Raw genomic sequence first — 14768 nt, 5'->3', positions numbered from 1 at the left:
GCAGGAATGTCAAGAATCCCAGCATGCCATTAATGACCTAGCAAAGTAGCAAAAAGCTATTTACGCTTCTGACAGAAGCTGCATGCAGGTGCTGAGTGTTCACCAAATGAGATAAAAGATGGTACAAGAGTCTAAGAGCCCACTCAGCCCCTTGGCTTTCAAAAACTGTTACTGCTATTAGGCCGTGATCCTACAAGTTACAACAGGCACATCAGGATTTGAGCCCTACCTGCTATTCTAAATTTAGGATCTGGGACCTTAAAAATTACTTCAAACAAAGTTTTCTTCATTCTTCTGAAGATCTGTTCACTCATTTTAAAGGCAATTTATGAGCCTTTGTATGAGCTTGAATATCAAACTAGTGCGTGGACATACATTACCTCCTATGCTGTTTTATTCACAAGGCAGCTGCCAGGAATTTTTAGAGGAAACCTTCAACAGAAAATGCTGAAACTGAAATTGCTTTGGGCTCTCATTTCTTCTGCGACTTCCAGTTTTCACTCTGTTCTTAAAACAAGATCCTAATCTCTTCAGTTCTTCAGTTCCTCCAAGTGTTAAAGCTTACTTTTCTTTTTCTTGCTAATATGGTATTTCAGCTATACCTACATCATGATAAACAATCATCCTCTCTGGAACTCAGAGCACAGTCATTTATGTGAGACCTATCACAGAGATCTGAGCTTGCCAATCACAGGATTATTCTCAAGCCATTTCCTCAGCCTGAGAAGTAAGCACTGTGCATTTTATGTAGCCTCTCCTTCCATTTGTAGGACTGGCTGTCAAGTGCATTGCTGTGACTGCTTATGCAGAGTGGGTGACATAGGAATTGAGACATTAAATTAGACAATGCTGAGTGATTGTCAGGCTCAGGTTCAACTTCCTCCCCTGTACACCTCTGGCCAGTATGGGTTTGATACACTACATGTATTTATTTTATTCTTTTAATTGCAAGAATTTTGCAATTAAACCTCAATTTTGTGCTCAAGAGACAATTGGAAATTGAAAGCTTTGTTTATCCAGCTCAGATTTAGCTGTGGTTAGTCTTTAGACTAACCACAAGTGCAGATTTCCCTTCTTCTGTACTGCTTCAGCTTTTCTTATGGGTTCTTGTAAGAGTGGTATCTGCAAAGCGAAAATGGTTTGTTTTCCACATATGTCCTAATATTAGCTTAATTCCTGTAGCTACCAATGAGAAAGCCAGTTATATATGCTATCAGAGGCACATTGTGTACGGGGACCAGTAAATTCTCTCTTAAAGTCATCTTAACTTTTAACACATACCATCAGGCGCTCTCAGCCTGTTTTCACATTACTACCAGATTCATGCCCAAGACTAACTTTATATTGTCTCTGAAATCCTGTTTAAAAGACAAATATCCACCATTCAACTTCAACACTTAAGTTCTTACTCACAAGCTGCACTACTAGAAAAATTAGTAGCGGGTTGGAAGATACAAATGTTAGATGTTTTAACTGAAAAAAAAAATGAAGGATGCTGAACTCTTCATGGGTATAAGTAATTCAAAATTATGGCCTCCTGACAATAAGCCTCCTGCTTCTTATAATCAACAACACTTAAGCAAAATTAACTTACAGGTCATCAGGACAATTGTTTGGAGATTCCAGCCTTCCTCCTGATCGTACATGGTGTAAAACTTCTGTACTGGAGAAACCTGGACATGGCTGTTGAACCAAAGTTAATGTTTCCCACACTAAGACTCCAAACGCCCCAAGAAACATGAAAAAAAAGTTACCATAGTCATCATTAACAATCTCCCTATCAACAGTTAAAATGTCTCTAACCTAAGAATAAGACTCAGAAAAATAAGGAGTAAGAAGTTTTAAATTTTTGTGAAACAATTCATATACACTTAAGCCAGCCTCTGGTATAGCCAGCCTCTGGTTCTGCATAGAACTGACAGTTTCCCACATTCACTGAGGTGCAGCTCAGAAGACACTGAATGCTCACAGCTTCCCTGGGCAACACCTTCTGATTGAGCAGGTCCTCACTTAAACAAGTGTTTACATATCCCTAGAGGTGTAGTTGGAAATGGAGAGAGACCAGCTCTCCTAAGCACCACTCACAAAGCAATCAGCACCTCATTTGGTCTGGCACAGAGCACTAAATAACTTGCTTAGATAAATGTAAGAGTGGCAGCCAAATGGATGGGCTGCAGGGGCTGAGGACTGGGACAAGGTTGGTGGGCTATAGCCCACCATGAGTATGCAGGGCTACTGAAATCTAAACCTGTGTGAATCTCAGGTTTAACGGATCTTGCTTGGGTTGTTTTTTTCCATTGCCCCTCCTGGCAGTGGGTCTCTGCTTCTTCACCATAAACTCAAACCCACCCAAATACACACTTTAAGTAACCCCATAGAGCGAAGTACTGTGACCTTCTCCTGATGATGCTGAGAAATTTGGTCTTCAAAATAAAGAAGCCACCAGAAGAGGGTGAAATGGTACAGGGAAAGTGTTTGGCTGTGGGAAGGAAATGCCAATTAACTAATGGAAAACAGAATGGAACGCAGGCAATCAATTCACTACCCAATCAAGCAAAAAACATATTGTGGGCCTAGTACAAAATTGTTTGATTAAGTGACACTAGTTCTTGCCAGCCAGAATCCAAAGCTAGAGCTCAAAGCACTCAGAAATATATCCATGCAGGTGCTGTCATGATGCCAAACTTTTCATTAGCTCATGAAAATATCACTTAGGAAGAAATCTGCCTTAACCCAAAATTTTGTTAGAGATGGTAATAGGCAACCTTACAATTGCTTCTGTAAACCAATATTTTCTTGCTGAGGGGTTTAGTATTACTATTCCCACAGTTGTGTGGCTGCCATAACTCACCAGACATCAGAGTGATTCGTAAAGATACCACCAATGAGGCTTTCAGGAGCCATCCATCTGACAGGTACTAGGCCTTCTTCTCTTTTCCTGTAATAATAATTTTTATAGATATCTCTAGCGAGTCCAAAATCACCAATCTTTACTACCCGGGAGGAGCTCTCATATTTCTTCTCACACACAAGGCAGTTGGGAGCAGCCACGTCCCTGATTTGTAAGGCAGAAAGAAGAGCATGGAGATAGCACTGAAGAATAACTCAGGTCAGAAGAGACTCCTGGAGGTCATCTCATTCAAACCCCTCTTCAGAGAAGTGCTAACCTCAAGGTCGGATCAAGTGGCTCAGGGACTCATCCAATTAAGTTTTGCATATCTTCAAGAGATGCACACAGCCCCTCTGGACAACTGAGGTTGATCCTGCACATTGTAAACAATATTATCTAATTTCCTTTGCTGTAACTTGTGCCTATTGCTTCTCCTCTTTTCCCTGTGCACCTCTGAGAAAAGTCTGGCCCTGTGTCCTCTGTAGCTACCCAGTAAGCAGATGAAGACAGTAAATGGATCTCCCCACTTGCCCTTCTCTTTATTGCCTCGGGTGCAATGAGTCTGGGATTCAGGTCTTAGAGTAGCCCACCATTTTGTGAGAGAACTGTAGGTGATTTTTAGCAGAAAAACGTAATATTAAATTTTACTCCAGTGCTCTCACCTTACCTGTTACATTGTGCCATCTTTCCAGGCCTTTTTTCCCGTGTAAGATAATTAGTCCTGATATTGTGGGTAAACCGTGTAAGACTAAGGAAGTTAGTTCTGTACGTGTGTATAAAATGCATTTTCTCTAAATAGACACAGCCTTTGCAAATATCCAAACATATATCCAAGAGGTCAGTCACTGTCAATAAGGGACTCTGGAGCTACAAGAAACAAAGACCCAAGTTAACCATGTCTTCCAGCTTTACAAACTCACAATGACAACCTCCCTATGCAAAGATGGTATTGTTTCCTCATTTTAAGTGTATAGCATTTTTTCAAAACATGCAAAGCACAGGTGCAAAATCTCTGTATGTCAATAGAGCAAATGCTAATTACCGGCAGGGTAAACTGCCAAATCACTGCACTGCAAGGCAGGTGAACACATCTTGTTCTTTGGTTTGGGGATAAGAATATCCTAGGACCTTCAGAAGTGCTTCTTCCCCATAGCAGAAGAAATGGGACCCTGAAAATTTCCTCACACTATCAGATCAGGTTTGCTTGCTGCTGTATTAATCAGTATAATATATTATTCTAGTAGAACACTTGTACATACATTTCAGCAGAATTCAGTACTGACTGGATTTGATCTGATCATGTCAATGAACTAGACAGTTGCTATAATGCTATAAAATTACTGGGTCAAAACCTTTTGACCTGCAATCCTACCATCCATATTCTTAATCTGCACGCTAACTATGGAAAAATTGTTTCATTAAAGAGGTTTGTTCTTTATTCTTTTCTCCTCTTTCCTTCTAAAGAATTTGAGGATACAGGCACAGGGACAGTATCTTCTTATATGCCCGGACTATGCCTAGCACATTAAGGATACTGCTGCAATTCAAAGACAAAAAAACCCCCAAAACTATGATGCCTAATAGAGCAGAGACATGGCCATCATTATTTATGATCACTTTTCAAAGGACTGTTCATGGTATTCATAGAGAGAAACTCAGAAGACATGTCATGGCTGAAAACATAATTTTGGTCAGTGTTCTAATGACATTCCATCTTCTTCACAGCAACTCTGAATGCAAGGTCAGCACTCAACATTGAGGTCCCCTGGACATGAGGGAAAAGCCAGGTCAGACCTTGCAGGTACAGAAACAGCTGGATATCAGCATGACCTTTGAGGAAAGGGAAAACCAAGAAACTGTGGGCAGTTACAGGTTAAAAATATGAGTTTTATGGTCTTCACCCTACCTTCTGCTTTCTGGCTCCTCGTAAATAGCTAAGTAGATCCCCTCCTTCCATCAGCTCCAGCATAAGGTACTGAGGTTCATTTAACAGGCACATGCCAAGTAACTTCAGAATGTGGGGGTGATTGAATTTACTAAAGAGAAGGACATGACTGTAAGATCGTAAGATATGAGAAATCCAGCTGGTTGATATCTAATAAAGTGCATATAGCTGCAAGCAATGAATGAGCAGTTTGGACTCTACAATCCTGCCTCTACCGACAACATGATTTAGTAACTCACAGTGCCTGGATTTGCTCAGTCATGGGGAGAGTTCAGGGACATCCTTTCAAAACACAGGCTTACACTGTACTTTGACAGGCACGGTAATGCATGCAAGAGTATTAAAAGCACACTTCATCATATTTCCAGGAAGGAACGAAAGGTAGCCAAATGGTAATCTCATCTAGGAATAACATGAATTGCCACCTGTACGTTGAAAGTATCTATATTATTTTAATAGAGTACTTTTACTACTGTATTCACAGTAGGATTGCTGATTCAGGGAAATGCACAGAGAAAGGTAAAAGAACAAGGTGCAACATATTATTTTCACAGTCCAGAGAAGAACTATTTCTCACAGTACATTTTCAAGAGAAACAAAGCACTCATGAGGAACAGTTCCTAGGTATTGCCTGTGTGTGTCCAAAAAGACAGGGATTATCACAGAGAAATCAGGACTCTCAGATCTAGCACTTTTCAAAGAATGAAGAATATTTACTGCCTCTACCAGTGCCCATGTTTTTACAATCAATTTCTTGTGTTAAAAAAGGTTTTCCCTTTGCACTGCTCTGTGAAAGGGCTTGCGCCAGCAGTCAGAGAAACTTGACTCAGTGGGGGAAACCGGTGGTGTCCGAAGTGCTGTCAAATGCACCAGTGTAAACAAACAAATAAAACAGAGGAACATTTTCCTTTTAACCTCTTTCAATTCACATAATCTTAGGTGTGGGCAAAGACTGTTTAGCAAAAAGTGTGATTTTGAATTTGACAGTTCCCCCTGGCCCCCAGCACATACCTTGCAATTTGACATACTTCGTTCCTATCAAGAACAAAAAAGAGAGGAGGGAGCACCTGGCACTTTCCTTACAGCTCACACAGTTCTTTCTCCACTGAGCTGTCATTCCTTATTTCCCAAGTGATGGGATACACCCAAGAAATTGCTACATATGTTTGTACACAAGTGGCTCACCAATAACCAGTATAAAGTGACTTTCCGTAATACAGGCAACTCTATTTTCCCACTGTTGCATAGCAATAATAGAAAAAACAAATAGTCCTTGCTTAACTGGGACAGTATGCATAACACTACAGTCCAAATTTTAATAAACATCCAAAAAGGCAATCACAATAAAAGTTGCATTTAAATATCTATCATCAAGGTTTGTAAACAATCCAGTGCATTTCTTTTCTCCTTAGAATCATAGAATCATAGAATGGCCTGGGTTGAAAAGGACCATAGTGATCATCTAGTTTCAACCCCAACCCCGCCATATGCAGGGCCACCAATCACTAGACCAGGCTGCTCAGGGCCACCAATCACTAGACCAGGCTGCTCAGAGCCACATCGAGCCCATCATTCTTCACTTGGTTTCATTTAGGAGACCTTAGAGATGAATATAAAGAAAAATCATTAAGCCCTCCATGAAGGAACTAAATCATTCTTTTTTCACATTAAAAAAAAATGAAAGATTTAAAGCTTACAAAACATACCATTTTTTTTTATTATTGTTTAATGACTACTGGGGATATATAATATTTGAACTTTTCTACCCTCTTCATTTCTATATGTCATTGTATTGGTGTACATATGGGCCCACATCATTGTTTACATTTAAATGCAACCATTTCAAATTATATATTTTTCCAGGACTTACAGCTTTGGATTATTAGCTGTAAAAAGAAAGCAAAACTGAGGAAGCTTCAGGGACTTCAACTGTGGGTACACATAATCTCCATACTACACAGAAAAGAGACCTTAGCTGTTTTTATGACAGCTAGATAAACTGAAGATAGATTGTAGGAATTTTACACACAACACTTATTCTTTGTCATGAATTTACACTCTAATGACATGGTTCCATTTTGGTTTTCACAAGTCTCATTCAGTGTACAGTGGTGCGCAGAAAATGTTAGGCAAAAAATGAAAGGGTTTTTTTAAAATATGTAAACACAAAAAATAATGCAATGAAATCCCATTTCAAATTTAATAACACTATGTTTGCTGTACAGGATATAAAATCCTTCATTTTTCAAAAGATGCTTCTAATTTTGCACTCATTAAATAAAAATCAGAGAAGTGCAGAAGTGCATCTGAAAAACAAACCACACTCTCAGTCTTATGTCACCAGGCGAAAACTTGTTTCTGTGGAGACTCTGGAAAACCAGAATCCTAGCTGACACACAGCCCTTTCTATGTGAAATTCTCCCACTGGTAACAGATGCATTGTTTTTTTTAAGTCTACCTCAATAGAAGAGGTATGTAGCAGCCTCTAGGGGTAAGTATGCACATTTTTAAAAAGCAGTTTCCACAGTAAATTGAAACTTCAAGGCATCAGCTTGTTTTCATATGTTTATTTTGGTAAAATGGGATTAGCCAAATATTGCCCAATTGCGTTTAGCAACTAACTTAGTTTTGGGGAAGCAAAGATACAAAAATACATCAGTCCAAACCCCAATAAATCCATTATGAATATACAGAACTTGCAGTCTGTATCTTATTTTTTGCTAATCAGTTGTATAGCTTTATTTTCGTCAGATTCATCAGTAGTGATTTAATTTTTTTAGCAGAAACAAAACCCCCAAAAATGCCACAGTAATTTGTTTAGTGGAAAGTGTTGCTTTCATTCCTCTTGAAGGCCACCACCCTCACTGGGCTTCGGAGGGTGCCCAGTGGCTAAGCTGTCCCTACCTCATTAAGTGTGCCTCCTTTAAGAATTCACTCTTCTTGCGGTCTGTGGCACCCTTCTTCAAAGTCTACTCAACAGAAAGCAAATGTAATAATACCACCAACATTATCAGCGCTTAAGTAGAGTAATCAGGCATAGACATGGCCTTAAATACACATTATTTTCCAGCAATCATGACAGGGAGATAGACTCAGCTTTAAGTGAATTGCAAGCAATACTGCAAGGAAATACGCAAGTCTGTCAGCACCTGTTTCTGTGGTATGACCTCAGCCAAATCTCTCTGCCCATCCCATTCTGTTGCCAGATAAATACACAGCTACAATTACCTTGACTGCTACTTTGGATTCTCCACTTCCTTCTGCCAGGATATCTACTGCAGTCCCTTCATATACCTCTCCAAATGCTCCACTTCCTAACAATTTGTGTAAGTTCAGTTTGTCCCAAAGAAAAGCTGGCAAAGATTCAATCTCTGCTTGAGAAGGAAGAGTGCTACGAAACAGCAATACTAGTCACTTGTTAATACTCAAGAAGGTTTGAAATGTTATTAAAATTCTTCCTCAAATTAATGTGGTACTATCTGTCTCATCAGGTACATTTAAGGGGAGGTCAGGTGAAGCCTGGATGTTTTGGAAGCTATTGGAAGACACCAGGTCTTCTCCCTTCCCCATGCTCTTGTGTTTCTTGCCAACACGAGCAGACTGGGGGTAATCCAGGCCAGGATGCATGAGAGAGTGCACTGACGAAAACCAGTCCAGGGAATCCTTCTTAGATGTTTCTGTCCTGAAAATATATTTACTCGAAGGACATACCTTACAGCATAACAGGCATTGGCTAGTCCCACTGTCTCAGCTGTCCCCCTGAGTTCAGCTAATTCTTTATCCTCCTTGACAAACACTATCTGTCCAGGCAAGGCCTGTTTTCTGGATTTCCATCTTTGGTGCCATACTGGAACAGAAAGGCAGACCATCAGATATTTCACTCTGAGAGCATCCCAGCGTGTGAGCAGGCTGAAAGGCTACAGATTTTTTTGTTATTCTGTTCAACATGACCCCCAGCAGCTCATGTAAGCAAGACACTTCCACCTGGCCACCATCTTTTTCCCACAAAACAGAGACAACTGCTCCTTGAGCTGAGAAAGCAGTCAAGCATTCACTTCTGTATGTGGCAAGACCCAACCCTGAAGGATTGTTGCTGCATCCCAGGGACATGATGAAATAGTGAGAAGGCAGGACCATCACATGTGGACATCTACATCTCAGGGTAATCTCTACATCCTTTCTTCAGGGACAAAGCTTAAGAGGAAAAACAATGGACCCTTTGGTGAATAAATGCAATATCCAACTTGAGAATTATAAGGTACACGTTTTTATAAGGACACCCAGGAACATCAGAGTTCCTTCAGCATTCCTGTGTTCTCCCTGCAGGGAATCAACAGTAAGAAATGCCTCAGGATGAAGTGAATTGGTATCCTGTCCTTGATACGGAAAACATAACCAGCCATCCCTAGGGCCTCAAAGGATGTCTGCTGGCTCCTACACTGGGGATTGTTCATCATTTCCCTAAACCTGGAGGCTTATCATCTCCCACCATCTGAACTGTCTTTTACTGGGACCTGGTGAACCAAGGATATGCAAAAAACTCAGCCACATACCAAAACCAAACAGCATGACCACAGTCAAGCCCAGCACAACAACTCTGATCACAGCAACAATGGCAATGGTGGTGCCTGGGGACATAATAGTATCTGTTAAATAGAAGGGGAAAGACTGGTTAATGGCTGTGTATGCAAACCATATCAATCCTGTGGAGTTGTGCAAACCTGAGAGAACCCTTGAGCTGCCTGCTGTGTAAATGGTTTCGTCTGCACAAAGCTCTCTTGTAGGCTGTATGTAGATGTCTACATTTGGTCAGACTAATCCTCCCCCAGCTCTGGACCATTCCTGTGGTGATGACCTACTGTATACATGGAAAGAGAAAATGCCAAACTGTTTGACGACTCAAGGTGGGATTTTCAAAAACACCCAGAGAGTGTAGGTCCGATGTTCTGGCTGAAGGCAAGAAGTAGTCCTTGCCCAGTGTGGGAACTTGCCTTTATTTCAAGAATCATACCACAGTGCAGAGTGCAGGGTCACAGAGACAAACCAGTATAAACAAACAGAAGCAAATTTCAAGCCCACTGTTCCATGCAAAACAGCCTGAATGAGCACTAGCAGCTGGAGTCACCATATAAATGTCACCATTTACTACCTCTTGGACACATTACTTTACTTGTGCAGCATTATTAAAATAGCAGGTCTCCCTTCATAAATTGGTATGATTATTTTGAACTAAAAACTTAATTAACAGAGTAAGAAAGTACAGGACATACCTTCACCCAAAACCATATCCTTACTTGTGTCACTGTATTCACCAAGTCCCAGCATATCTGCAGCTGCTGCTCTGAACTGGAAAGTTCCTTCTAAGTTCTTGGCCTTCCATGTGCAAATACTGGTACAGGAGCCATTGTAAACTACCTTCCACAAGGACTTCACTTTGTTGGTGTTGTCAGACTGTTTCCTGCAATGGGCACAGCAAAATAACACAGGTATGTCATTAACGCACGCAGAGCTGTTTACTGCTTCCCTCCCAGTGCTTTGTTTCAATTCCATGGCCTTCACAATGTCCCTCTGCCGGCATGAAAGCTCAATCTGGTCGTGGGGTTTTGGCTACAGGGCAGAAAATTGTATTATGTCATTTCAGCAATGGTAGGAATCACACATCTTTAGCTTGGCATTGGAAATGAAATACTAGAACATTTTAGACATTGAAAGCTCCAGCACTCTTTCACCTGTTTCGGTGTACACCTCACAGCCAAGATTTCAAAACCTTCTTATTTAGCTTTTAGAAAAAAATAAACATTTATTTTTGTGTCCTGTTAGAGGTTTTTGCTTTCCCAGGCCCAGAGTAATTCAGTGGCTCTAGTGCATCAGGTTTCAGAAGCTAAACAGGAAGCAAGTCATTGGCAGTGAAGACACAATTCTTTAGCTAGCCAGTTTCCCATAGTATCTGCTGACTGCTGGGTATATTTCTTCCTTTCCCCATTGGACGGAGATTGATTGCTCACAATAAATTCAGAGCTGATTATTCACCGACCAAAAGAAGACGATGTATTTAAACCTGAAAGGCCATATCTGAAATATCATTTCATGTCACACAAGGCTGTAATATTTAATGTGAAATGACCTTCATGAGCATGCCAATCATTCTCCCAGCACACTTTAGTGCAGAAAAAAGGTCAAACACTTCTAAACCAGAAAGACACAAGAAAACTATATGTTCATGTCTTTGGTGTGCACATGTCCCCACCAGAGCTGCATGAAAAACAGAGGTTATTTCAAAGGACTATGCAAATATTTTCTGGAGTAGTATGCAACCAACCTAACATTTTTCAACCTGGCATAAAAGGACCATAAGGCTCAAAGTGAAATTGAGTCAAAAACATCAGCATGTGCACATTCAAATTGCAGGAGAAAAGCTTATTTCATCAAACTTAAAAAAAAAACCACTAAAAAAACAAAAAAAACCCCCAAACCTCAGTGATGCATTATGATTCCAGAGAAGAAGAAGCTGGAGCCTGGAGAACATGGCAGATGAAGCACAACCCTGACACAGGCCAGGGGACTGTACTTTCTTTACCCATCCACAGCAAGCCAGGTACAAACTGGCAGTTGCCATATCAAAATTATTGTGGTCTCATAGCATGCAGGTCAGTGCTGCTGTACACTCACTGAACTGTATGGAGGGAGCTTACAACACCAGGAAAATATGTCTGGGTGAAAACTTATATAGGTAAAGTATGCCTGGCTCCACAGTACTGTCAGTCCTTAGCTTACGTGAGCACTGAGCTAACTGAGGAAAAAGAAAAAACAGCTGAGTTTAAAAAATTGCTTTCCTCCATCACTCCTGATTTCAAACAATGTCATAGGAATATCTCAGATAATGGACCCTCCTCAGTTTTAAATAATGCATTAATTAGACCGTGCACTTACTGCATTAAACAGACCCCTTCAGAGTCATGGTCAAAAATTAAGAAGTTTCAAAGTCACTGCCCATAGCAATATACTCTAACCTGTCAATTCGGCCCTTCCAATGCCATTGAAGGAATAAGTGTGAATTGGCACCCTATAGATGCCTAATGAGTCTGACATTCATAGTCCAGGCAATCTGTATTTGATGACAGAGCACTTATCTAGTCATCCTGTGTTGGTGGGAACACCTTATAATTCTTTCTGGCAACTTTATAACACCTGTCCATGAGTTCTCTGAACACTAAGATATTTCTACATATATTTTAGCCAAAAATACATACTAAATGCTTGAAATTAGTGATTTTAAAATATCTCCAAATCTTCTTCTAATTCATCAATAGATATCCAAACATATCGCTGTATTTCAGGGTTGGTCTGGAAATGTTGCTAGTGTATGTTTTCTTCTAAGTTTTCCAGGAATTTATCGAAATGATGGCTACTTAGTTTACCTGAGAAAGAGATTCCCATGAGAAGGGGCATTTGTGTCATTGATATTCCACTCTTCCCATCAGAACCAAACTGAAAGCCTCCTCACACACAGATTTTTTTTTCTGAGCTGCTCCCTACCAGAAGACTGCCTGCACGCGTAGCTTACCTGCTTTCTAAGAGGTAGTAGGTCAGGTTGCTTCCATTGTCATCAGCCTTTTTGCACTGTACAGAGTTTTTAGTGTCTTCTTCTCCTTTTGGAACTCCTGGCTTACTGGGAACACCAGCTTTGGCCAAACAGGGGGAAGAAACAGAACCCTTAACATGTGTTTATAGAGAGAAAAGGGGCTAATGGGCAAAGAGCAAAATTTAGACATGCACTTGGGTATTCAGACATACAAAAAGACTGAGGATCTAGATCAATAAACCCCACGGAGAATTAATCTTTGGCCTTCTCTTTGTGATGGACAAATTTCAAAATATTCATTTGCATGCAGCCTTTCAGCAGTCATTATGAGTTCACATGAGGCATTTCATTTCAGTTTCCCTCACTCTTTTCCTCTGTTCCACTTGGAAGTGAACCTCATTTCTTTCCTTCTACTACTTTTGCAGATATGGTGCTATATTACTTATTTTTCAAACACACACAACTACTGGCTCTTAGTATAAGAAAATTGCCTGATAAATTTTACAAAATATTTTGTTTGGTTATCCATGTCCGTAAAAAAGTCTTAAAATCTTGTTATCCTACAATAAGTGCTTACCTGTAGTTTTAAAGCTTGTTGAAGGGGAAGTGCTTTTCACTCCTGTAACATAAACTACTGTTACTCCTACAAAGTAACTCGTTGAAGGAAGAGTTCCTGTGAGACTGCACATGTAAACAAGATCTGCTGTGCACGTAGTGCTTGCAGGAGAAAACCAGTCACATTTGTTTGCCGCTAGAAAAATAAAATATCATTCTGGTCAACTTTCTTACTCTGTTGAAAATGTGTCATAGTTCTATTCCTGGGTAGATTAACTACATTGCCACCTTTTAATATCATAGGGGAGAGATTATGCATGTGCTGTTTCAGTCACGAGACTTTGTCCTCTTAGAGACCAAGGACACAAAACTTAGGTTTCTTCTTTGTTTTCAGGAGACCTACAAGTCTTGGCAGCTGCAAAGGACAACAGATTAAGTGAGCCCTTTGCACAGCCAAAAAGGAGCCTTCCCCTTGCTTATCTCTGTGCAGCTTGTATTTCTGGATCACCGTGACGTGCCCATGAGTTCAGCTTGCCATGATGCAATTGAAAGGAGGCTATTCAGTGGAATTGTGCTACGACATTTGTTTTAGGGCAGATGGGAAATGTTTGGCGCAGGTCTAGTAAATCAAATTATCTATTAAGGAATCTAAGTGATCCAGTTTAACACATGACGTTTTCTGTGTTCAGTGGTCCAGACATTAAAACCTGAACCTTCCATCCATGCTGCTGTCACTGCAGTGCTTACTTCGACAGTCTGCACTACTGAACCCATTTTTCTCTCTGGCATTTTCTCCTAACCTCTGTCACAGGAAAATAAAATTCAGAAACTACGTTGTAGCTGATATTTAATGCTGGGAACCCCTTTCTTTTCTTTCTTGTTCAGAGCAGACATAGGAGTGGTAACTACCAGCCAGGTTGGGGGAGGGCAGTGAGGAAAGAGGGAGGCAACTCTACTGAAACAGTAGACCCGGGAGGAATTCTGGTGGGGTCATCCGGGATGTCCTTTGGCACTATGGAATATTAAATGCTGCAGCTGCACTCCCCCTTGTTCCTGGCAAACACTGTCTCCATCCTGCCCCTTCAGAGCCACTGAGACTGACATCACCATGTCCAAATTAACCACTGAGACTCTTCATATACATCCTGTCACCCTGTCCTGCTCACCAGCACAGAGTGGGTTAAATTTGCTCTAAGCTGGAGAAAAAAACTAAGGGGTATTTTTACTTTACCAGAAGCTGGTTTCATTGACATGCAGAGGAGCTCTCCATTCTAGCTCGAAACTGGTATTTCTGGGAACTGTGTTGACAGGTGCAGGTGGAGGCTCAAAAGTTTTTGCAATAACAGGGGCACTTTTGGAAAACCAATCCTCATCGGGGTGAAAAGCAAGAACCTAGCAAAGAAACAGATGAACTGTACAGTACCAGACCAGTTGGAAAGGAGGTATTAGCAACTCTGAGTGTTTGGAAGACTAGCTGTTTTCAAAAAAAAGACAATGTTCAGGCAATATAGATATAGGTGTAGAAATATTTTAAGCCTCCCAGCTGCAGAGTTACACATCTTAAGGATGGAAGTTCATGGCCTACAGTCCCCTTTCTCAGAGACAGTTCTGAGTTTCTTGTGTGATCTTTCTACCAAGACTCTTCTCTTTCTAGATTTTTCTTAAAGGCCACAAGCTCTTACACAGGTATGCAGATGTCACATCACATGCTGGGCAGTGTTTTGGAATCACAAAACCACTAAGTGAGGAGGTGCCTTAGCACACTGCCTTCCACTAAGCCACAATCAAATATGACT

The 14768-nt window shown here is 40.7% G+C and overlaps 1 protein-coding gene across 1 annotated transcript in view; it reads right to left on the bottom strand.

Annotated features, from left to right (window-relative positions):
- Nucleotides 1-14768, bottom strand: part of ROS1 (ROS proto-oncogene 1 , receptor tyrosine kinase) — a gene marked incomplete at both ends in the record, with an annotated part of 48747 nt that overhangs the window by 14008 nt on the left and 19971 nt on the right. Inside the window, 12 exon segments of the mRNA XM_010081151.1 lie at nt 1595-1730; nt 2853-3055; nt 3660-3757; nt 4797-4926; nt 7740-7804; nt 8064-8226; nt 8547-8682; nt 9389-9481; nt 10106-10293; nt 12400-12517; nt 12995-13168; nt 14199-14364. Coding sequence (XP_010079453.1) covers nt 1595-1730; nt 2853-3055; nt 3660-3757; nt 4797-4926; nt 7740-7804; nt 8064-8226; nt 8547-8682; nt 9389-9481; nt 10106-10293; nt 12400-12517; nt 12995-13168; nt 14199-14364 — 1670 coding nt within the window.

This window comes from Pterocles gutturalis, unplaced genomic scaffold (genome assembly GCF_000699245.1).
Source record: "Pterocles gutturalis isolate BGI_N339 unplaced genomic scaffold, ASM69924v1 scaffold5799, whole genome shotgun sequence".
Taxonomy (NCBI): Eukaryota; Metazoa; Chordata; class Aves; order Pterocliformes; family Pteroclidae; genus Pterocles; species Pterocles gutturalis.
The sequence above is the reverse complement of the archived record's forward strand: the minus strand, read 5'-3'. Positions and strand labels throughout refer to the sequence as shown.